Genomic DNA, 22,754 nt, shown 5'->3' with positions numbered 1-22,754 from the left:
GGACGGCTGCCACTCGCGAACCCCGGTTCCTTGAGGGGACCGGCTGTGCTGGCTCGTCCCCGCGGCCTCATGGCTGCGTGCCCTCGGAGGGAGAGATGCCCGCTGATGAAGACGCGCCCGTGACACACGCGCGTCCCAGCACCTCGCAGAAATACCATGCGCGCCCAGGTTTCCCGTCGGGCTCAGCGAGACCGTCTCACTTCCCAGCCCCTTCAGCTTGCCGGCTGACTCCTGGGGATACCCGGGACTAAGAAACGCCTGTCGCAAAGGGCACAGAAGCCCCAACCGCATCACTCTCCTCTGCCGCGCTGCCCAAACGGACGCGCCCACAGGGCCGGTCCGCAAGATGGCGGCGACGCGCTGCCGGCAGCTCCTCGCACATGCGCTATCCGCGGCCCGCCCGGCGCGAGCGGAAGTCGCGTGACCCCGGAAGTGGCCGGCAGGGCGCGCGCGGGCGGGGCGGCGACGTTCGTCATTCTGTGCGGGAGGGAGCGCGAGAGCGGCGCGGACGATCCTCCGGTGAGTGCGGGCGGCTGGGCCAGCAAGCGCGGTGGGCACGGCGGGCGAGGCGGCCGCGGGGAAGGAGGCCGGGGCCTCGCCTTTGTTCTCGCTTCCCGCCCCGCCCGCCAGTCCCGCTGGGGGAATCTGCGCAGGGCGGGGGCGGCATTGACAGCGGGCGGTGCCCCGGGCGCAGGGCGGGCCCACGTGCGATCGGGGGGCGCGGGGATCTGGAGGCGGGGGCGCTGGTGCCGGGGGCGGGAGCCGGGGTCTGTGCAGACCTCTTTTGTGGTCGCTGCTCGTACTCGGCAGCCCCCTCCTCGCTGGTGCGCGCGGACCGAGGCCAGGCGGGACGCCTCCTCTCCTGGGAGGTGAGGTCCCTGCGCCCCACCCTGCTTGCCGGGTCTCGCCTGGCCCAGATTGCAGGCCCTGCGGAAGTGCGGGCCTCGCCATCGCACTTAAATGATTTTGTCGCCTGCGGCCGCTCTTGGGTAACGTTAGGGCGTGAGCCTTCTAGAGGAATTCCAGAGGAAGCTGCAAGGAAGCTTGGAAAAACGAGCCGGCCCCACCCTGCTTGTGGCGGTCGGGCGGTTCCGGGTCCCCAGCGGCCCTTTGTAAGATCTGGTCCTCATGCACGTCCCGGCATTGGCTGGCTTTCCTGGCAACCCGTGGCCCTGACCCACCTCCCACACCGCCGGGTCTAGTCTGAGTCGGTTTCAGATACTCCTCAGGGATTCTATGGGGTGCGATGGTCATCCTGAGCGAAGGAAGTCCTGTGGCTGCCCCATCACTTCTCGCTTTGACAGCACTGCTCTGGGCTCTTCTGGGTCCGGGGCGGAAGGAGGATCTTGAGACTACCCATCACATGGCTGCAGCAGTTTCCAAATTTTAGGTCACAGACCCTTACAGATAAGAGATTGGTTTGTCAGACAGGTAGGGTCTTTCAGGCCATTTTAGGACTTACCTGTGGGACTTGGGCTAGCCCTGTCATCTGAGCCCTAGGAGAGCCCTGTGTTTGGGCTGGAGTGAGACATGACTGACCCATGTCTTGCACAAAGGCCTTGGTTTGTAGCTGGGGCGTTTTCGAAGGAGCAGGCTGGTCAGAGAGAACCCAGCAAGAGGGGTTTTTTAAGGGGAGGGCCTGAGCAGCTCAGAACAGGAAGCAGCACTTGGTTCTGATGCTTCCTGGTTGGACCCAGGTGCTGATGCTTCCTGGGCAGCAGGGGAGCTAGGTTCCCTCTGAGAGCAGGCTGCAGCTTTCATTTAGCTCTGGATGCTGGGGTGAGGGTCCTATGAGGTGGGCAGGGCGAGGAGGTGGCCCCTTTGGGCTTCAGGAGCCTGTGTCTGGGCCCTTTTCGAAGTTCTGGCTGTCAACTGCCTTCCTGTTACAGAACGTGCACCTCCCCTTGGGCCCAGGTTGGGGGCTTGGCCACTTGCAGAGAGCCAGTGCAGATCACTTGCAGGTCCTGCAGAAGGGCAGATGGGGACACACTGTGGGTCCCTCCAGGCTGCCACAGCCCCTGCTACCCTGCTCCCAGGTGTCTCACAACCAGCTAGAGGTGAGTATGGCTGAGCAGGAGCCCACAGCTGAGCAGCTAGCACAGATTGCTGCGGAGAATGAGGAGGACGAGCACTCAGTCAACTACAAGCCCCCGGCCCAGAAGAGCATCCAGGAGATCCAAGAGCTGGACAAGGACGACGAGAGTCTGCGCAAGTACAAGGAGGCCCTCCTGGGCCGTGTGGCTGTGTCTGCTGGTGAGTGGGCTCTGGTGGGGTGTGTGAACACTTGTCGCTTTTCTGGGTGTCCGCCACTATTTTCCCCGCTGGAGGAGCTCTAACTTGTTGTCACTCCGCAGACCCCAATGTCCCCAATGTTGTGGTGACCCGACTGACCCTGGTGTGTAGCACTGCCCCGGGCCCCCTGGAGCTGGACCTGACAGGTGAGTGGCATCTCCAGGTTCCTGGCTGGGGCTGCCTGGCACCCTGCTGCTTCCACTAAAAATAGTTTGTTGAGGTGCTGGTGCCCTCTTGTGGGGAGCATAGGAAGTGCAACCAAGTGGTCTTGAGGCTCTGGCTCTGGTGTGGCCTGGGATTAGGGGTGGGGTGGGTCTGGGTGTTTGGCCTGGGGTGCCAAGGGGTGTGTGTGTGTGTGTGTGTGTGTGTGTGTGGTGTGGCCTGGGATGCCAGGGGGTGGGTGTGTGTAGAGGGGCAGATGGGGCACCCCACCAGGGCCGGAGTGGCTTCCTCTACCTGAACCTCCTAGTGTGGCGTTCCTCTCAAACGCAGGTGATCTGGAGAGCTTCAAGAAGCAGTCCTTTGTGCTGAAGGAAGGTGTGGAATATCGGATAAAAATCTCCTTCCGGGTAAGGAGGAGGCTCAGGGGGGCGCTGGGGGCTCGGACTGGAGAGTCTGGCTGAGCCCCGCGTGGGTGCCTCCTTGCAGGTGAACCGAGAGATCGTGTCCGGCATGAAGTACATCCAGCACACGTACAGGAAAGGCGTGAAGAGTGAGTGGGGGGGGGCACCAGGAGGGAGGCGGCCACCCAGGGGCTCGCGGGGCATCGGGAGGGAGCGGGGGAAGGCCGGGCTCTGCTCCCTGACGGACGCCCTCCCTGCACCCCGCAGTTGACAAGACCGACTACATGGTGGGGAGCTATGGGCCCCGGGCGGAGGAGTATGAGTTCCTGACCCCCATGGAGGAGGCGCCCAAGGGCATGCTGGCTCGAGGCAGCTACAACATCAAGTCCCGCTTCACAGACGATGACAGGACTGACCACCTGTCCTGGGAGTGGAACCTCACCATCAAGAAGGAATGGAAGGACTGAGCCACGCCGGGAGGCGGGCAGGGCGGGCGGACGGAAGGACGGACGTGCCCCACCCCACCACCCCACCCTTCCCGACCCCAGACCAAAGTGCTGACAGGGCCCGCCCACGCCGCCACCGCCGCCCCGGTCTGCCTCCTGACTGGCCTGTCCCTCCTCCACCCCCAGCCCGCTGGCCCCAGCCTCCTCGGTGGTCTAGTGTCGTTGCTGCTTCCGCCCGTGCTGTGGGGAGGGAGGCCTCTACCTCCCCTTCTGTATCCCTCGAGATTCCCCCACTGTCCTGACCCGACCTGAGTCCTTGGCATGGGAGTCAGGCATCGCAGTGGGGCTCAGGGTGCTCAGGTCCCCTGGGCCTTTCCTGTTATGTTACCTGGACTCCTGTCGCCCCCTTCCTGGTGGGGGTGGGGTGTACCGCGTGGGGCCTCGTGGGGCCGGTTTTCCTCCAGCTTTCACCTCTCCCCGGTCAGTCCATCCATCACTGTCAGTAACGGTCTAACCATGATGCCTTAACATGTGGAACGTGTGCTGTGGGGGCGTCACTAACCTCTAACCCTGTGTCTGCATGAGCATGTGGTGTCTCCCCCCCACCCCCCACCATCCCTACCCCGTCTGTGATCCCCGTGGCCTGGGAAGGCTTCTGGGATGTGCTGGTCCCTAGTCTTCCCTGGCCTGGCCAGGCCCGCGGGGACAGCTCCAGGGGCTTGGGAAAAGCCAAATTGCCAAAACTCAAAAGTGGCCTCCGTTCCCATCTGGGAGGCTGGGTGTCCTCACACCTCTGCCTTCTTTGTCCCAGTGGGCAGTGCCTAGAGCCCACGGCCCCAAGAGAGAGCTCTCGGCAGACAAAGCCAGTGGCCGAGCCTTACTTGTTCCTCCTGGCCTGCAGGCCTGGAGTCGTGTGCCTGGCCCGTCAGTATTTATTGCCTCCATATGTGCCGTCCTCTGGGCCCACTGGCCTGCCGCCTCTGCCCCCAGGCTCGGTGCCACCATCCCCAGCAGGCCCTCCCTGGACCCAGCCAGGACAACCGTGGGACCAAGCTTGCACCGCTGGAGCTGTCCCCTCTGCCCCCACCCCACCCGACCCCACCCTCCCCGGTCAGGCCCGGGCGTAGAATGCACAGGAGCCTGTCCCTGCTTCTCCTTTTCTGACCGGGAAATAAACTTCCCCCTAAGGAGCCAGGGTGTCTGCTGCTGTTTCCTGGTGAGGAAGGGGAAATGGGGCCCCCATTGCTCTGCTTCCCCGGGGCGCCCGTGGGAGGACCGGGGGCCAGGCGCAGTCGCCTCTGTCTGGCTGGTGGAGGAGGAGGGGTTTAGAGCCCTGACTCAGACGCATCAGCCCACGAGGCTGGTGCTGTCCTGGCTGGGTGGGTTCTGCCGGGGAAAGGTGGGGGACAGTTGGGGCCTGGGTCCAGTGGGGCATCCGGTGTCCAGAGTGATTCCTGCATGCCACTTGTGGGCCCTGCCTGAGCCTCTGGGAGGGAATGGTTCCAACCTCAAAAAAGGGGAACCATGCTGAAGACTTGGGAACAAATAGAATGACTTGGGTCCCAAGGGACCCAGGACAGGGACTCAGCTGGATGGGAGGGTGGAGAAGTTGGCAGCAGGGCCAGTGGAGAGGGTGGCATGGAAGGCCAGAGGTCCAAAGGTGGGGTGGATGGGATGAGATGGGGACCCTTGCTGCAAGGAGGCACAGGAGAGTACCTGGGGAGCCCTGAAGGAGCGACTGCCAGTCCCGCTATCCGGCAGGGTCTCTTCAGGACCTTGGGGTGGCAGGGATGGTGCTACCTCAGCATCATCCCCAAGGGCGCCTGGGAACTAAGACACCCCTTACCGACTGAAGGAGAGGGCAAATAGGAATCCCCAGTTCCACCCAGACAGAAGGTTGAGTCCAGAAATCCCATTTTATGGCTCGGTGGCAAAACTTTTAGGGTGAAATCTGCCTTTGTGCTCAGCTGGTGAGAAAAGTGTGTGCCACACCTAGGCTGCTGCTGTCTGTGTTCCCGCCCTGGCTACGCCTCCTAGAGGCTGCCACTTTTCCCAGTTCTTAACAGCGGGGTGAGCCCTTAAAGTTTATTGCCAGCTGGAGCAGCCCAGGAAGTACCCTTTCACTCCCACCCCCCAGCCAGTGACCACATGCCATGCCAGGGTGGCTCCCACAGGACTGGTTACTGCCTGGCTTTCCTTACCCCAGGGCCCCTGTGGGCTTCTGGAGGTGGGGCCCTGTGCTGGGTACCAGGACAAACTGCCACTTTCTGTAGCAGCTGGCCCAGACAAATCCAAGAGTCACAGCCACAGGGGACAGAGACCCCAACCAACCTCTCCCGGGACCACCAGCCTCAAGCAGGGGAAAACAGACTGCACAGCCCTGGGTTCCCAGGCCCAAGGCCTTTCTGACAAAACTGAGATGCCCCAACCTCTGAAACAGCCCTACCTTTGGAGGTGAAAGGCTTCCAGGCAGCAACTATAGTCTCAGCCAGCCAGAGGAGCCCCAGGGCCAGCCAGAGCCCCTCCAACTCTCCCAATCCACTTCCTAAAATGTCCAGTGAAAATCTTCAAATCTAGCGTTAACCTGTGCTGTCAGCAATTTGGTTTATTGGGCAAGGGCTTTTGGAGGCTCTGGCAGGCCAGAAGGGCTAGTAATACTGTCTTGACTCTTGGATTTTCCAAGCTTGATTTTGATTCGTGAACTCAGACCCCAAGTGCCAGGTTGGACAGGCACCCTGCCAACAGCCAGGACTTTGTTCTGGTTCCTCCCCTGATGAAGGTTAACATGAGGTGGCACCTGTAGGACCTGCATGACGTGTCTCTCGGGTCCCAAGTCTAACCTGATCCTCCTGGTCCCACCCCAAACCCGTTTGTACAGCTCAGAGCTCCTGAGCCTGGCCTCCCCGCCCGTATGAGCCAGCACCTGTGACCCTCTCCACTCCCTCCTGTCCATGGCCCTCAGTCATCCCCCACAGGGACCCTTCTTCCACTGAGGAGTGTGGCGATGGGCACCAGGTCAGCACCTTTCATGTGACTACTCACGTTACTTATATGCAGTTACATATGCAGCTTTACTAGAATCGTCACACCCAGCACTGTCATGCTTTATAATCCAAGTCCACTTCAGTCTACCACGGCTTCGCTCACCACTGACCTGGTTGCTGTGTCCCACCTGTGTCCCAGCTCGCCTGTGTGCAAGCCTTTGTGGCCCATAGCACAGCCCTCGGCCCCCTGCTGCTGTTCCACAGTAGAAATCTCCAAGTAAAGAGGATTCCTGGGTGTTCATGCGCTTGATGTTAACTCTCAAAACCTCCAGTTGGATTGAAAAGGAGTAGTCTTATTCTGAGAATGCTTTTTTTTTCCCCCCACACCATGTGGAATGCAGGATCTTAGTTTCCTGACCAGAAATCAAATCTGTGTCCCCTGCAGTGGAACCCTGGTCTTAGCCAATGGATCACCAGGAAGTCCAGAGAACTCATTTCTTTTTTGGAGGGGGATACGCGTTTATTTTTAATTTAAAAAATTTTCCCCCCAAAATTGAGGACCATGACTCATTCTGTCAGTTCTCACACATGTGCAGCTGTCTGGACCTGGGGAGGAGGACTCACAACCTTCTCAGGACATGTTTCCTGTCCTCCTGCCACAGGGGACATCAGCCTCCAAACTAAGGTCAGCCTGAGGTGTTTGTTTCTTCCAACTTCAAGGGCCAAAGCCAGAGAGAGCTCCTAACTAGAGGAGGACCTTCAAATCCTTGAGAGGGTGTTTGAGTTGCCGCATGGCCCTCCTGGACAGCAGAGGTGGCCACTCCAGGGTCACCACACCTGCCATGTCTGGATCACCTCCTTCAGAGCCTTCACCACCACCATGCTCTTGTCCTTCATGTTCAGGGTGAGGAGCACTGCTCTGTTTTCAGCTTCTTGACACACAAATGCCACCAGGTTCTTTGCGAAGACATGGATGAGAGGCTCACCCTTCCCGAGGAGGACTTTAGTGGTAAGCACAGGCTTGCCAATGTCACTGGTCACACTGCTGAGTTCCAGGGAGACCAGGGTACCCATCTTCCCCAACTGGGTCACCACCACCAGGATGTGACTGCTAAACGCTGTGCAGACCACCTGGATGGGGACTCCACACACCACTGCAGTCTTCTGTTTAGATATCACCAATGGTTTACCTTCCATAGCTGAGTCTGCTCAATGGCACCTAGCCACCCGCCACGCCACCAGCACTTACCGCGCCCAGAGAACTCTGACAGTAGTCTTTATCAAAACATTTGATCACTCAGTTGTTTAACCAGTGAGCACCTTTTCTGGGTGTGAGACCCCTAGAGGTTATCCTGAGCTGACTGCGCTGGGTTCAGAGATGCCAGAGCCACAGCTGCCAGGTGGGTAGGCTCTGCCCTCCAAAGACACACTCAGTTCAGGGCACTAGCCTGAGAGTGACCATGGCTTCATCACTTCTTCCTAGAGTTGCCCTTGAAAGGCCTGTGAGTGGCCTTAGGAAAAAGACACTAGCCCTCCCCTGAGGGCCAAGGCCTGGCCTATGTTCTGGGGGACAGGATGCACCCCTTCACCTCACCCAGCTATTTACCAACCCCAGAAACTGGAGACCTGGGGCCTCCCTCCTGCTCCTGCACAGGTCAGTGCACAGGTCAATTCATGATGGGTGACTGTGCTTTGAGAAGGTACATCAATGCAGACAAAGCATGGAAGTATTATGCCCCCACCGACACCAGAGCCCTGGTGAGGCCCTGGTCCTCACCGAAGGATGACTTGCTGTGTCCATCTAGGCTGCAGAATAGTGGCCCTGTCATCACCTGCATCAAGGTGTATCCCAATTGCCTTTGGTTTCGACCGGGGAGTTCAAATTGAACCACAGTGAGGCTCAAACATTGCCAGCAGCTCAGATCCTTGCTGTTCTGCATCTGGTCTGTTCTTCCCTTGGTCCCAGTAGTCTCAACTATTTACCATATGTTGTGAGGCCAAGCTCCCTCCAAACCGTCAGCAAGTATATCTTCATTCTACTAGCTGAAAAAACTATGAAGTCCCCAAATTTAGGTATCAACTCAGATTTCATGAGTGCCTCTGAAATAGAGATGTGGTACAAAGATCCCTTGTATCAGGCCCCAAATTGTGGTCTGTAAAACAGTCACTGCAATCACAAAAATGTGGGTAGACTGGGCAGGTGACATGAGGCAGTTCCCACTGGTTCCCAGAGAGCAGAGCAGGCCTGTGATGCTTATTATGAAGCCCTGCCGGCTGCTCTGTGGGCCAGCACCCAGGCCAGAACACGGAAGTGGGGTGGAGGCTGCAGACACACATTCATAGCCTTTTCTTTCGGGAAGCCCAGCTCCTGTAAAGTACCCCCCAGGAGGTACAACCACTTCCTCCTGACTAGCTCTACTGGCACTGGGGGAGGGGCACAGAGAACCTGGTCTTGACCTTCTGAAATTCATATTCTAGAAGGAATACTGCATAGGATATGAGAACACATGCCCTCAGGAGCAAGGTGTCAACAAATGCACTCTCTCAAATACAAAAGCATACTTTTTCTGTTTTACCATTTTTAAAACCAAGATGTTACTATAGCCAACGTGTACATTTAATGTAGCAGTGTCTTCCTCCTGCCAAGTTATTAAATCGATGATGAGTTTTAGTGGGGGTGGCATTTCACAACCGAGGAAGTAAGTGAACACAAATGAAGAGTGTCGACGGGGTTGGGGGTTGGGCTTTGAGCCTTTGAGGGTTAAGGCGCTGCTCCGTCCGAATTGCGCCGCCGGACAGAAGCTAACATTCCGGCCATGCATATTATTTTAAATGCTCTGAAGTCACGTTAAAGAAATATAAATCTGAAATTTTAATATTTTCACTTAACCCAACAAAATATTCCAACGTATCCATATAAAAAGTCATCAAGGGAATATCGTACACTCCTCTTCCATCCTCAATCCGTGTGTTCACTGTGCGTTACACTCACTCCGGGTCACACTGCCCGGTCGCATTGTAGAGCTCGGTGATAGTGGCCGCTAGCCAACCCCGAGGCGGACGGCGCAGGTTTACCCGGTCGCCTGAAAGCTTCCCGAAGCCCGCTTCATGGGAGGCAGCCGGTAGGAAAGAAGGGAAGTGCACACGGTGGACGGTGCAGGACCGGAGCCCCTCACCAGGCGAGTGGCCCCATTCCGGGCACATCTCCGGTGGGCCTTGCTGGCTCCTCCATCGCATTCCGCCTGGGGCCGTCCCCGGCCCCCCGCGCGCTGCCCCTGCGCTGCCCCTGCGCCTCGCTCCGCCGAGTAGTGCCCTGGCCACTCACGGAGGCCACCCGGGCAACGCCCGCACAAGACACCAGTCGCCACGGCAGGCGCCGCACGGGCCTCACGCGCGCCGGAAGCGTGTCAGCCCAGCTTCCGGTCTGCGGAGCCGCGGGAGGAGGGGGCGGTGTCAGGTGGGGATACGCGGTCCAGTCAGAAAGCAACACGAGGGGTTTCGGAGGCGCAAGCGTGGCTCCGCCCCTCCGCTGAGGACTCCTCCCCACTGCCACGTTCGACAAAGGATCGCGCGGGGAGCGCGCATGTCTTGGCCAATCAGGAGCCGCAGAATCCGGGTCCCCGAAGGTAGCAGCCATTCCAGGCCCGGGGAAGGTGTATGAGAAAACCACCAGTCACAAGTCGAGAGAGAGAAAGTTCTCCGCTAGGAGCCAATGAGAGGCCGGGAGAGAGTGCGAGCGCGAGCTCCTGGACCAATCCCGGGCGAGGACGAGGGAGGTGCCTGTAGCAATTCCGAATCCGGGGCCGTGACTTGTGTGGGCCCCCAATGCGCGCTCAGCGGAGGCGGGCCCCGGATCCCCGAGGCCAATTGGAGGTGGGCAGGGCGGGCGCGCGCGCGGCGGCCGGAGTTATAAGAGCGGGACGGGCGGCGCGCGCTCTCGTGGCCTGCTGTCCTGGCGGCGCCAACTGAAGCGCCGCGCCCGTGCCGACATGCTGCGCCGCGCTCTGCTCTGCCTGGCTCTGACCACGCTATTCCGCGCGGATGCCGGCGTTCCCGATGAGGAGGACCACGTTCTTGTGCTCCATAAGGGCAACTTCGACGAGGCGCTGGCGGCCCACAAGTACCTGCTGGTGGAGTTCTGTGAGTTCCTCCAGCTCGTCCATCCGGGCCTGGCCTCGCGGCCACTCGCGGGATGGAAACGAAGCAGGGGCACCGGGGTGGACTGGGGGGCGGGGGGGGCCTGGAGGATGGGGGACCTGGGCGCCCTTCCCACGCTTCCTTCCCCGGCCCCCCCAGAGATGGGTTGGAGTCTAAAGGAGTGTCAGCGGGCCACCCCTAGACGCGCTGACTTCTAACTCCTGGAGAGGCCCATCTGTAAGCGGAAACAGCTCACAGACCTGCTGTCAGCGTCCCTACGCTGCCTGCGTCCTGGGGGCATACCTCCTGCCCAGCTGGACCTTGATTCAGGGCAGACATCCTGAATGTGCCTTTGTGCCTGACGTCCACATGTCAGGATTCCTCTGTTAGCCTAAGAAAAGTAGGGTCGACTCTATGAACTGCCACAAATAACGAAGGACTATGCAGGAGGTAGCCTCCGAATTGCTCACCTGGACTAGTTCCCATAGAGCACTGCTCCAGCCCACACCACTGTTCACCAGGGACAGCTGTTTTCTGATGAACAGTGTTGCCTACCAGAATTCAAAACCTTTGTGTTCGTAAGTGTATGAGCCCTGACTATCTCAGATGGAAATCTTAGACCCAGTACAGCCACTAACCTGAGTTGAGAGAGAATCTAAAGAACTTGTGTTAGATGTGAGTCTCTGGCTGGTGTGCACGGATGTGTGTCTCATAGTTACGACTCATCAGTAAATATACAGCAGCCATGGCTTTAGCTTTAGCTTCTTAATTTCTCTGGTTCCGAAAGGGAAATTTTAGGACCTGACTGCGTTAACTGCCTGCAAGTAGTAGGAAGTTATTAATCATTGAAGATGAGGGAGAGTAGGAACCAGTGGTTTGTCTTTTGTGCCACTTATCCGATATTGCTCAAGAGCATCCACAGCCCCTGCATTCAGAGGGTTTATCCTGGTGCAGAAATAAAGATCTCATGGAGGGAGGTACCAAAGGAAACGGGAAGGGAGGCGGTGGAGTGGATCGGTGCTGCTTTCTAGGTCTTGCTTTCTCTCCCAGACGCCCCATGGTGTGGCCACTGCAAGGCTCTGGCCCCGGAGTATGCCAAAGCAGCTGGGAAGCTGAAGGCAGAAGGTTCCGAGATCAGACTGGCCAAAGTGGATGCCACTGAAGAGTCTGACCTGGCCCAACAGTATGGTGTCCGAGGCTACCCTACCATCAAGTTTTTCAAGAATGGAGACACAGCTTCCCCCAAAGAGTACACAGGTGAGAGTGCGGCGCTATCCTTTCCTTGCCAGTAGACAGGGTCTTGGAAGATAACAGGCATGGAGGAGAAGTTGTTCTCTGACTGGGTTCTGGGGTCTAGTTCAGCCTTTCAGGGTTGTGTGAGGAACGTTCTCTCAAGTAGAGAGGGTCATCCCACAAGGTGGCTAGCCGGCTGAAGCTTTTCCTCAGGTTGACCAGTGTGGGGGTGGGGGGAGGCTGAGCAAGCGGAACAACATGTTTTAGCATTTGCTCACTCTGGTGTGCCTGCCACCAGGGCCGATGTGAGGGCCTTTCACAGAGGAGGGTCAGGCAGAGATTAGCGGGTACCAAGCTGGGGCTTGTGGCGGTCGTGGTAGAGCTCAAATCCAAGCCCAGCTGCACCGGCCCCTCCCTCAGTTGCTGCTCAGCCACCTTCCCTCTGTAGCCCAGTCGTTACTGGTGACCAAAGGGGAATCTTTGTCTATGAAACCGGTTCCGTGGCTTATCCACCCGAATCCTTTAGAGCAGCCCGTCTTGTTCATTCTGACATCAACTCTGATCTCAGTAGGCTGCTGTTCTGGTGCTCCCACTTTTACTTGTGTTTTTACTTTTGGAATGGGAGTGCCATCTGCAGAGTTAACACAATCCTGTCACTAACACTGAGGTCTTGTAGATGAGAAAACCATTTCTGACTCCCCCTGTAACTGATGGCACAGCTTTTATTAACTCTAGGCAGAGTCCTTTTAAACGTGAGATTTGGCAACCCCATTCCAGGTCAGTCACACGAGGGGATAAAGGGCAACTGGTCTCAGTCTTGGGAGGAGCAGTTTTTTTCCTTCTCTTTTTACCTGCCATGGTGGTGTGTGTGGGCTGATCTCTTCCTCCTGCCAGTCCAGGAGGTGTGTAGGTTGAGGACACCTGACCAGTCGGTGCACGAGGCAGTAATTCCTAATCTGCTTTTTCAGGGGAAAGCTGGTCTTGAGGCAGGCTGTCTTGCTAAGCAGCCCTTTTTTCCAATCCTACCACATTGCTAATTAAGACGAAGCCTAGTGTGAGATCATTGGGGGGAAAGTACGCGTGTGTTTAGTGAATTTAAATATCAAGGAAAATTTACAAGATGCAAAAGTGTTAGAGGAAAAAATAGGCGATTTATGATCTGTTACCCAGAGGTCACTCCTGCCTTTCCCTTCTTTAAGCACATCCACAGTCTCCATATACACATACAAGCCTTTTTAATTGTGGAATTTGGGTAGGTATGTAGACAAGATGCCTTTCCTGTGGCAAGGTGATATTTTGCTCTGGTTTTGGCAGAGAGCTCAGATGAGGATAGGTGGGGAGGGTGGGTGCATCCCTGATATCAAGTGGACCCTGCCTGTGTTTGGGCGCAGCCGGCCGAGAAGCCGATGATATCGTGAACTGGCTGAAGAAGCGCACTGGCCCCGCCGCCAGCACACTGTCCGACGGGGCTGCTGCAGAGGCCTTGGTGGAGTCCAGTGAGGTGGCTGTCATCGGCTTCTTCAAGGTAGAGGCTCTTTAACTTCACCCTGGGTCTTCCTCCCACCGGCCATGGCCTGGGCACTGTGGTCTCCCCCATTGCTGACCAGGGCAGGGGTCCTCAGTGCTGGGACAGTGGCCACCTCTGCTGCTTCTCTCCAGGACGTGGAGTCGGACTCTGCAAAGCAGTTCTTGCTGGCAGCAGAGGCCATTGATGACATCCCCTTCGGGATCACATCTAACGGTGACGTGTTCTCCAAATACCAGCTGGACAAGGATGGGGTTGTCCTCTTTAAGAAGGTGAGTGGCCCCCCCCCCCCCCGGTGGGGAGTTGAAGTTCCGGGCTGGTGTCGCCTTTGAGGACCTTGCCCAGGTGGCACTGGCTGGACTGCGGCCCGCCTGTTATCAGGGCCCATTTTGCAACGTCAGGTAGTAGGAGCCTCTTAGACCGTGGCCTTCAGCCCTTCAGCTGTGGGCCCTATGTCCAGCTTCTGTGTTGGCCCTGTTGCGGTGTTTTATGCAAGCCAAGTAGCTTCAGAGAATTAGCTTTTTAAAGGAAAGCTATGATGAGACATACATGATAAAGTTTAGCATTTTAACCACTTCTAAGTTTTCAGTGGCATTAATTACAGTTGTGGTACCCTTCAGCTGTCACATCTGTTGGTTTCCACGGTGGGGTATTAGTGGCAGGTGTTCCCACTGTGTTGGCAGAGCTGGGCCTCAGGGCTCCTTTGGGCTCCTGCAGGCTCCCCAGGCCCTATGTCTGTTACGCTTGGTCATGAAGGGGCCTTGTCTCTTGACTTCTCCGCACTCTTGCTAGGACACAGCTGGGATTGGTGTGTGTGCACAGCAGTTGGTGGGTGATCGGGGTCTCTTTATCTTAGCCACCAGATAGTGGGCCTGAGGCTGGCCAAGGACACATGCTCTTGGGACACAGTTGTCCGTGGATTGGGTACAGAGTGGAGGAGGAGGGAAGGCTATGACGGAGGGAAGCTGGGGCTAGAGGTACATCTTCAGGGAGAGGGGCTAAGCCTTAGATTCCTGTCCTGTTTTGTTCCCAGGGTTAGAAGGTAGTTGTAGCATTACAGCAAAGTTGTAAACTGAGTAATCAGAAAGGACAAAGTGTTTGGGGGGCCCAGTCCCCCCACTGTGTGCACTCCTGGGTGGGGCACTGCTGAGCCTCTAGCACCTGGGGGTAGGGAGGGCAGCCCTCCCAGGTGCACTGGGTTCTGGGGTAGCTTGCTTTCAGCTATTTCTGAAGTCCCTTAAAGGGAACAGAATTGCTAAATTAGTCAATTATCTTCCCAAAGGTACCTAGGAAACTTATTAACAACTGATTAGGACTTCCCTGCCTGGTGGCTCAGACGGTAAAGCATCTATCTACAATGTGGGAGACCCGGGTTCGATCCCTGGGTCGGGAAGATCCCCTGGAGAAGGAAATGGCAGCCCACTCTAGTACTCTTGCCTGGAAAATTCCATGGACGGAGGAGCCTGGTGGGCTACAGTCCATGGGGTCGCAAAGAGTCAGACACGACTGAGCGACTCCACCACTAGAAGACCCAGCCAAATTACATGGAGTTGAGTGGAATGAAGGTCCTGGGGGCCTTGAATAGAAAGTTTGGGTGTGTCCTGCAGTTCTGGGTGAAGGACGGGGGAGATTCAGGTCTGTGGCGCTTATAAACCCCTTTTCATCAGCTTGATCCACAGCCCTTTTCCATTACCCTTGAGATCTGGAGTGGCACTTGTCATACTGGATTGATGATGGTTCTGGTGATCACATTTTCTTGAAGGTTAGAAGGATGGTTCTTTGTTCTACAAAGACTGTAGTCATGGTTGCTTATCTCTTCTCGGCCTTAAGTCTCTGGTATCTATATGGGGAGAAGGGACAGTGAGGGGGCTTCCCTCTTCCACTTGCTGGCTTCCGGCAACCATGCTGGAATGCCATGCTACCTTGGGCAGTTGTGAGCAGGAGCCTGGCAGAGCCCATGGGCTTTGTGCTGAGGAGTCAGTTGGGGTCACAACTGCAGTCAGGCAGACAGCTCTAGGGCTGAGAGGAAGAAGGTGCAGATTCCCTGCTGGCCCATTGTCCCCATTCTCTACCTTTACTTGTTCCGCTTCCTTCAGGCTGTTTGCCTGGTTCCTCAGTGTGAGCAGGGTCTTCTGTGTGGGCAGCCTTGAGAGATGGGACTCTCTCAAGAGAGAATGGCTAGCTGCCACTTGCACCTCTGAGTCTGAGTCCCAGCTTGGGTCTGCTTGGACCACTGGTTTGAGAGCTGATCATCCTGTGTCTTTGTTTGGTGTTTATTTTGTTTTTCATCTTTGAAGCCAGGGGGCTTTAAGAGTGGGGGATGGGGCCTTATTTTTGTGACATTCTCATTGCAGACTGGTGGGGTGGTTTCTGCCCAGGGCCACAAGACCTCCTGTGGCTGTCCCCAGATAAACAAGGGCTGTTTGTTTCTCACCAAAGCAGGCACTGAGCATAGTGTAATGTGGCACCGTTACCTCGACCAAGGTTGTGTCCCAGTAGAGACACGGCGGTTTTGGAGGAGTGGGGATGTCGTCTGTTTATCTCTTAATGGGAGATCTGCTTTATGCCTGATGGAGCCTGGCTGTGGCCAGCCTCTTGCCTCCATGTCCTTCTTGTCTCTCTGTACCTTCCCATCGCGGGTGTGGGGAAGGCAGAGCCAGCTTTAGCTCTATATGAGTGGGGTGGGAATGGGAAGTGGCTAGTTACTTTGGGAAAATGCAGAGGGAAATGACCGGGCAGGGAAGGTGAGTGGTTTCTCTCTGTAGGTCCCATCTGAGTTCACACAGGTGATGGGAGGCTCACTGACCAGCCGCACAGGCTGAAGTATCGCTCGGCCTCCTTGCAGGGAGCTGTGTCTGCCCCACCCATCCAGAGCTGGGGCCACACCTCTCAGCTCTGTGGCCGCAGCCTTTGCTTTTCGTGGCTCCAGGACTTTGAAACTCTTTTTTAATAGATTACTGGAGTTCCCAAAGACCTTTTTTTGTATGTGGAATACCTACCCATTTTTATTGTGTTAGACATGTTAGAATTGAGAAATTAAAAAAAAAACACTGTTGTAAAATAACAACAATAAATGTTACACGTTATCAAAAAAGACATTCTGGGGGGGATTCCCCGATGGTCCAATGGTTAGGAATCCATATGGGATTCAATCCCTGGTCGGGGAACTAAAATCCCACAAGCTGCATGGTGTGGCCAAAAAAAAAAAAAAAAACCTAAACATTTTTGTGAAAATTAATTTTTTCCCAAGCAACGTTTTCGTGGTCAGACTGGTGTTTTAGATTTCTGCCAGTCTCTAATGTCTGTCCGAACAGAAGACAGCTGGGTTCTCCTGTTTGCCTTCAGTCTGACGCAATGTCACACGCCATGCTGCATACTCTGGGGGAGAATGCATGACAGGGCACCTGCCGTCTGAGCATGGTTGTGAAAATCAGTCTGACCTTGCGGCCGCCCTGGAAGGGCCTTGGGTCCAACAGGGGTGAGGCTCATGTTTGGAGGGCCGCAGTTTTAGGGACTTGGCGATGAGGAGTCCCCTGGCACCCCACCCAGGACATGGGGCTCTCGTGGCTTGTTAAGAACGTGCTGGGGCAGGGTCTGGGCCAGCTGCTGCCGTCTCAGCCTGCAGGAGGCTGCCTGCTGGTGTTCGTGGGGAGCCTTTGTGCACTCCTGGTGACCTCACTGGCGCCTAATGCCTAGAGGATGTGTTCTGGCAGCCATCACCTGGTTTTGCTTTGGATGGAGACATGCGGGTCCTTCCCACCCCCCACCCCCCACCCCCCACCACTGCTGTCACAACCCAGACAAGAATATGAGGCTATAGACTGCCTTCCTGGCCATGGTCAGCCGGCCAGGGCCACAGGGGGCTTTGTGGAGAGTCTTGGCACCCACGCCTTTCTCTGTCCACAGTTTGACGAAGGCCGGAACAACTTTGAGGGGGAGGTCACCAAGGAGAAGCTTCTGGACTTCATCAAGCACAACCAGTTGCCCCTGGTCATCGAGTTCACCGAGCAGGTGTGTGTCTGTTGCTGATCTTGCCCCAGTTGGGGGTGGGGGGGAGGGGCGCTGACATTTGGTCCTGGGGACCCTGACTTACAGAGGCCAGGTGTATGGTGGCCTTGGGACCAAGGAGAGAATAGCCCATGTCAATAGCTTGCCAAGTAGCCTGTGTTTCCAATGCAGACAGCCCCGAAGATCTTTGGAGGGGAAATCAAGACTCACATCCTGTTGTTCCTGCCGAAAAGCGTGTCTGACTATGAGGGCAAGCTAAGCAACTTCAAAAAAGCGGCTGAGAGCTTCAAGGGCAAGGTGTGTGCTCCCCATGGCCTGCGAGCAGCTTGGCACCCGCAGGTCAAAGGGTGATCAGAGGGTTCCTCCTGCCTCAGGACAGCCTGTTTTTGTGTGGGGTCCCAGTCGTTGGGGAGTGGGCAGCAGGAAAGTCTAGGGAGCCCTCACTGTGCAGTGCCATCAACGTGCCTTTTCTCTCCCAAGATCCTGTTTATCTTCATCGACAGCGACCACACTGACAACCAGCGCATCCTGGAATTCTTCGGCCTGAAGAAAGAGGAGTGCCCGGCCGTGCGCCTCATCACACTGGAGGAGGAGATGACCAAATACAAGCCAGAGTCAGATGAGCTGACAGCAGAGAAGATCACTGAGTTCTGCCACCGCTTCCTGGAGGGCAAGATTAAGGTGTGGACCTTGTCCGGGGTCGGGCTGCTGAGGATCCTTGGGGTGCACAGAGCATCTAGGTGGCAGAGGGGTCCCCAGGCAACTGCACGTGCCTGACTCTTCTCTACTTGCCCTCCAGCCCCATCTGATGAGCCAGGAGCTGCCTGATGACTGGGACAAGCAGCCTGTCAAAGTGCTGGTCGGAAAGAACTTTGAAGAGGTCGCTTTTGATGAGAAGAAGAATGTCTTTGTAGAGTTCTGTAAGTGAGGCCCTCCACTTCTCTGGGCTCGCTAGGGTGGGGCACTTCCCGGCCCAGCGAGACGCAGAACGGCTTTCTTTCAGATGCCCCGTGGTGTGGTCACTGCAAGCAGCTGGCCCCCATCTGGGATAAGCTGGGAGAGACCTACAAGGACCACGAGAACATAGTCATTGCCAAGATGGACTCCACGGCCAACGAGGTGGAGGCAGTGAAAGTGCACAGCTTCCCCACACTCAAGTTCTTCCCCGCCAGTGCTGACAGGACGGTGCGCCCACCACCGAGGGGTGTGTGGAGGGGTTGGGGGGCTCTCGGGGGGACTGCGTCTCACATCTCATCCCCGCTCCGTGCAGGTCATCGACTACAATGGGGAGCGGACACTGGACGGTTTTAAGAAGTTCCTGGAGAGTGGTGGCCAGGATGGAGCCGGAGATGACGACGTAAGTGGTTGTTGGACCTGGCGGGCTGTCGGGGCTGTGGGGCGTGTTGCCACGCAGTACTGCACAGGGTGGGGTGGGAGGTTGGAAGGGTCTTAAGGTGCCACTGTTTGCTCAGGAATCCTTGCAGGCACATCCAGCATGTTCTCTGTTGGCTGAGGTGCTCTGCCTGGTGTGAGCTCAGTCCTCTCCACATCAGCTGGGGGGAGTGGAGGGGATAGCAGAAGTGTGCACCCGGGCCAAGAGGGTGGGGTGGTGGAGGGACTGGCCAGTTCAGGCCACAGGGTCTGCCCAGAAGTGCAGGGATGTGGGATGAGGGGCAGACCTGGCTGCAGTGTGCAGTGAGGGGGGGGGGTGGGGGCAGTGAGGACTGCCAGGGCCGTCTGTGCTGCTGTGACTGGTGGGCTGTCACTGGCTCCGCGAACTCCAGGACTTGAGGGGTGGACGCTGCACACCGGTGGCTCCCTGCTCAGCCTTCACACTTGTGCCATGGATGGAGTAGGTCCATGCACTCACTCGCTCGACAGCATAGGGTGAGCTCCCAGAGCACCAGTTCTGCTTCCACCCTGTATTGTGGGCAGGAGCCCCTGTGCCTCGCTGTCGTCCAGAAGCCCACCCCACACATCCAGGCATCTGCTCATAGAGACCAAAGTTGGCTGCTTGTGTCTGAGCACCAGAGTGGTCCCTAGTGTCCTCAGCATGGGTGTGGAGGCCTCAGCAAGCTGGCCCAGCCTGGACGTCTCACATCCTTTCCTTTTCATCCTATGTCCCAGGATCTAGAAGATCTTGAAGAAGCAGAAGAACCTGATCTGGAGGAAGATGATGATCAAAAAGCTGTGAAAGATGAACTGTAACGCAGAGAGCCAGACCTGGGCACCAAACCCGGCACCTCCCAGTGGGCTGCACACCCAGCAGCACAGCCTCCGGATGCCCGCAGACCCTCCCAGCGAGGGAGCGTCGATCGGAAATGCAGGGAACTTTTCTGAAGCCACACTTCACTCTTAACACACGTGCAAATCTAAACCCGTCTTCCTTTGCTTTTCAACTTTTGGAAAGGGGTTTATTTCTAGGCCAGCCCAGCCCAGCCCATCTTGGTGGGCCTTTTTTTTTAAATCGTGATGTACTTTTTTTGTACATGGTTTTGTCCAGAGTGCTCGCTAAAATGTTTTGGAATCTCACGCTGGCAATGTCTCTCATTCCTGTTAGGTTTATACTATCACTTAAAAAAAATTCCGTCTGTGGGATTTTTAGAGATTTTTGGACGTCAGGGTGTGTGCTCCACCTTGGCCAGGCCTCCCTGGGACCCCTGCCCTCTGTGGGGCAGAACCAGGCAAGGCTGGACGGGTCCCTCACCTCATGCGGTATTGCCATGGTGGAGCGTGGCTCCTGCATCATTTGATTAAATGGAGACTTCTGGTCTCTGTCACAGGGCCCCCCCCGCCCCCCGCCATGAGCGGAGGGTGCAGCTGGGCCCAGGACAAGCCCAGCAGCCCCCTCCTTCCCCTTATTGTTCTGTGATGTCCAGGGTGGCCTGAGGCCTGCGCCAGGCAGAACCGGGACCCTTCCTTTCCAGGCTGGGAGACAGCCAAGGATGCTTGAGCTGAATCACATGTTGACAGTTCTTCAGGCATTTCTACCACAATATTGGAATTGGACACATTGGCCAAATAAAGTTGAAATTTTCTGCCTTTTGTCGCCTCTGCCTTACAACTTCCAGGCCTGGGGATGGGGGTTGGACTTCTGACATTCTACGGTGAGGAGGTGAGCTTGGGGCTGCTCTTGTTGAGGCATCTCTTTTTTTTGGAGCATGGCAGACACCCAGAAGCATGTGCACATCCCATGGGCACCGTGCGTGGAGCTGTCAGCATGTGTGGCGCTGACACCACGTGTCACCTAGTGCATGTGGCCGGGGTAGAGGGAGGGCTGCCTCCTGGCCCTGTTCCTGTGCTGTCCAGCTGGCTCACCTGTGCTGGGGGTCTGCAGCTTTACCTGTTGTGGACACCCAATGGTCAGCATGGATTCTGCCAACGTGCCATGTCAGGACACAACAGCCAGGGGAGCGCAGGTCTGTTGTGCAAGAGTGCCCCCCAATGCCCCCCGCAACCTAGAACCACTGCAGCTTTGGAAGAGAAATCAGGGGCGTTCAGACTTCAAGGATGCTGTGCTCAGAGACTTCCCTGGTGGTCTAGTGGCTAAGACTCCAAGCTCCCAATCCAGGGGGCCTGGGTTTGATCCCTGGGGAGGGAACTAGATCCTACAAGCCACAACTAAGAGATCCTGCATGCTCCAACTAGGATCCAGCACAGCTGGAGTAAATTTAAAAAATTTTTTTAAAAAGCGCTGTTCTCATCACTAGACCTTTGTGTAAAAAAGAACCTGATGTTAAGATAGCAAATCTCTTATGTTTTTAAAATGTAATTTGACTCCTTAGAGCCTCTGCTTGTGCATAGTTCACATAAGGAAGAGTAGTTCAGTTGACCTTTCCTTCCCCCTACCCCTGCAGACTGAAAAACCAAAACTCAAAAACCATGACTCAAAAGCTGTCATCCTGGCTGCAGTGGCTGATGGCACCTGAACCTGGACTGGGGACACCTCTTGGGTTTTGGGGTTCCACGAGGGCTCTGGGACAGGAGCCAGCAGGGCTCGGGTGGGCATCAGTCCCCAGCCAGGGCACCCCTACCCAGGGCAGTTTCCTGTCTGTTCTGTGCACATGTCTGTACTCACAGTGGGACATTGATGTCATTCTCGGAGGAAACGGGTGGAGATCCAGCCCACTTTGGGAGGTCAAGAACAGCAAATGTGGCTAGGTCTCCGAGGAGCCCAGGTTGACTCCACATGCTCCATCAGCCCCTCCAACAAGCTGCCGGAGTAGGAAGTATGTGCACCTTACCCGATCTGCGGCCCCCAGCTCTGATGCTGCTGGGGCCCTGGAGATGGCTGGGGCATGTCTGGCAGACATGAGGTGAGACTTGCTATGAATGTGGTTCCCTTGGTGGTCTCAGTCTGCAGGAAGGTGTGTGTGTGTTATTTCCCCCATGACCACGGCTACGTTCCAGCCAGAGGCCTGTGTGTCTGCTCCATGCCCTCAAACCCCAGGGCTCCTCCCTTCTCCCACCTGGGCATGTGATATACAGCTGGTATTCAGCTACAACCTAGCATTAGCACCGTGGGCAGCAGCAACTAAACCCTGGCTTGTCCACACACTCTGTCACCCGAGTACTGCTCCCCAGCTCAGCCCACAGCGGGGCTCCCGTCCCTGGTTCTCAGGTGTCCTGTGCTGGGGCTGTTCCAGGGTCTGTGTGTGTTGTGCCTCAGTCCTGCTGATACGGTGAGACATGTATTCGCAAAGTAGTGAGCTCGGGCACTTGGAGGTTCTGTGGGAGATTTCCGGGGAGACAGCCCTGCCCTCCAAAATGGGAGAGGGTTCCCAGAGGTACACGTGTGGATTCCAGAAAAGCGGATCCAGGATGGGCTGATGGCAGGGCTGTCCAGAGTCCCAGCTGCGAGGGATGGGCTTTGGCCCGTGATGGATGCTGGTGACCCCGCTGACCAACTCCGCAGAGCCTGGCCCTCCGTGCAGAAAGTTTGGGAGCAGGCATTGCTGCCCAGAGCACGTCGTCATGTCATGTGCTCCTAGGAGGGGGAGTGAGTCACCGATACCTTTCCCCTTTTGCCCAGGCAGCTGATTAGCACATTCCTGGGCCTGGGATTGCTGGGAGGTGGTGGTTGGAGTCCCAGACCAGGCAGGGCTGGTGGATTAGCAAGGTAACTTTGCGGGCTCTGGGGTAGGCAGTCAGGGCTTAACAGCCTAGGGCGTCCCAATCTCTCTCTTCCTCTTTCCAGGTGGTAGGAAGCGATTGGCCTGGAACCTATAAAGCTGCTGCTAGGGCTGTGTACTGGACCCTCAAGATCTGGCTTCTGCATCTGCTGGGAGGCGGCTGAGTGGGCCTGCGCAGACTCCCCTCCAGGCCCCTGGCTTGTTTTCTACTGGAGGCAGACCTCTGCTAGTTGAGTCTCCTTGGACTTTTCAAAGTGAGCATTCTCCATTAACTGTTTCGGGTTGCTTCATTCAGTTCTCCAGAAAGCAGAATGTTCAAGTTGTGCAAACCAGGTCACTTGACAAGTTCACATGGGCAGAGGCTCAGGGACAAAGCTGTGTAAATACAGGTTTGGTGCTGGTGTGGCTGTGCGAATAGCAGGTTAGACTGCTCA

General features: G+C 56.6%; 2 protein-coding genes and 1 pseudogene across 3 annotated transcripts; 2 read left to right on the top strand and 1 right to left on the bottom strand.

Annotated features, from left to right (window-relative positions):
* Window positions 1–413: 413 nt before the first annotated feature.
* On the top strand, window positions 414–3,438 carry ARHGDIA (Rho GDP dissociation inhibitor alpha). Of its 2 annotated transcripts, none has more exons than XM_020906285.2 (6): window positions 414–519; window positions 2,037–2,253; window positions 2,355–2,438; window positions 2,785–2,861; window positions 2,941–3,004; window positions 3,123–3,438. In XM_020906285.2, the coding sequence occupies exons 2-6, from the start codon at window positions 2,064–2,066 to the stop codon at window positions 3,320–3,322; spliced, it is 615 nt and encodes a 204-aa protein (XP_020761944.1). In that variant the 5' UTR covers window positions 414–519; window positions 2,037–2,063; the 3' UTR covers window positions 3,323–3,438. The 2 variants fall into 2 exon arrangements, with proteins under 2 accessions (XP_020761944.1, XP_070335829.1); XM_070479728.1 differs by lacking the exon at window positions 414–519 and adding an exon at window positions 776–869.
* Window positions 3,439–6,269: 2,831 nt separating this feature from the next.
* LOC139039160 (proteasome assembly chaperone 3 pseudogene) lies at window positions 6,270–9,702 on the bottom strand (annotated as a pseudogene).
* A 523-nt stretch (window positions 9,703–10,225) lies between these two features.
* On the top strand, window positions 10,226–20,230 carry P4HB (prolyl 4-hydroxylase subunit beta). The gene is made up of 11 exons (XM_020906297.2): window positions 10,226–10,425; window positions 11,473–11,679; window positions 13,047–13,180; window positions 13,315–13,452; window positions 17,087–17,191; window positions 17,360–17,485; window positions 17,669–17,869; window positions 17,988–18,108; window positions 18,192–18,373; window positions 18,459–18,545; window positions 19,316–20,230. Exons 1-11 carry the CDS (start codon window positions 10,275–10,277, stop codon window positions 19,394–19,396), a joined length of 1,533 nt encoding a protein of 510 aa, XP_020761956.2. The 5' UTR covers window positions 10,226–10,274; the 3' UTR covers window positions 19,397–20,230.
* Window positions 20,231–22,754: the final 2,524 nt, after the last annotated feature.

This window comes from Odocoileus virginianus, chromosome 17 (genome assembly GCF_023699985.2).
Source record: "Odocoileus virginianus isolate 20LAN1187 ecotype Illinois chromosome 17, Ovbor_1.2, whole genome shotgun sequence".
Classification (NCBI taxonomy): domain Eukaryota; kingdom Metazoa; phylum Chordata; class Mammalia; order Artiodactyla; family Cervidae; genus Odocoileus; species Odocoileus virginianus.
The sequence above is the reverse complement of the archived record's forward strand: the minus strand, read 5'-3'. Positions and strand labels throughout refer to the sequence as shown.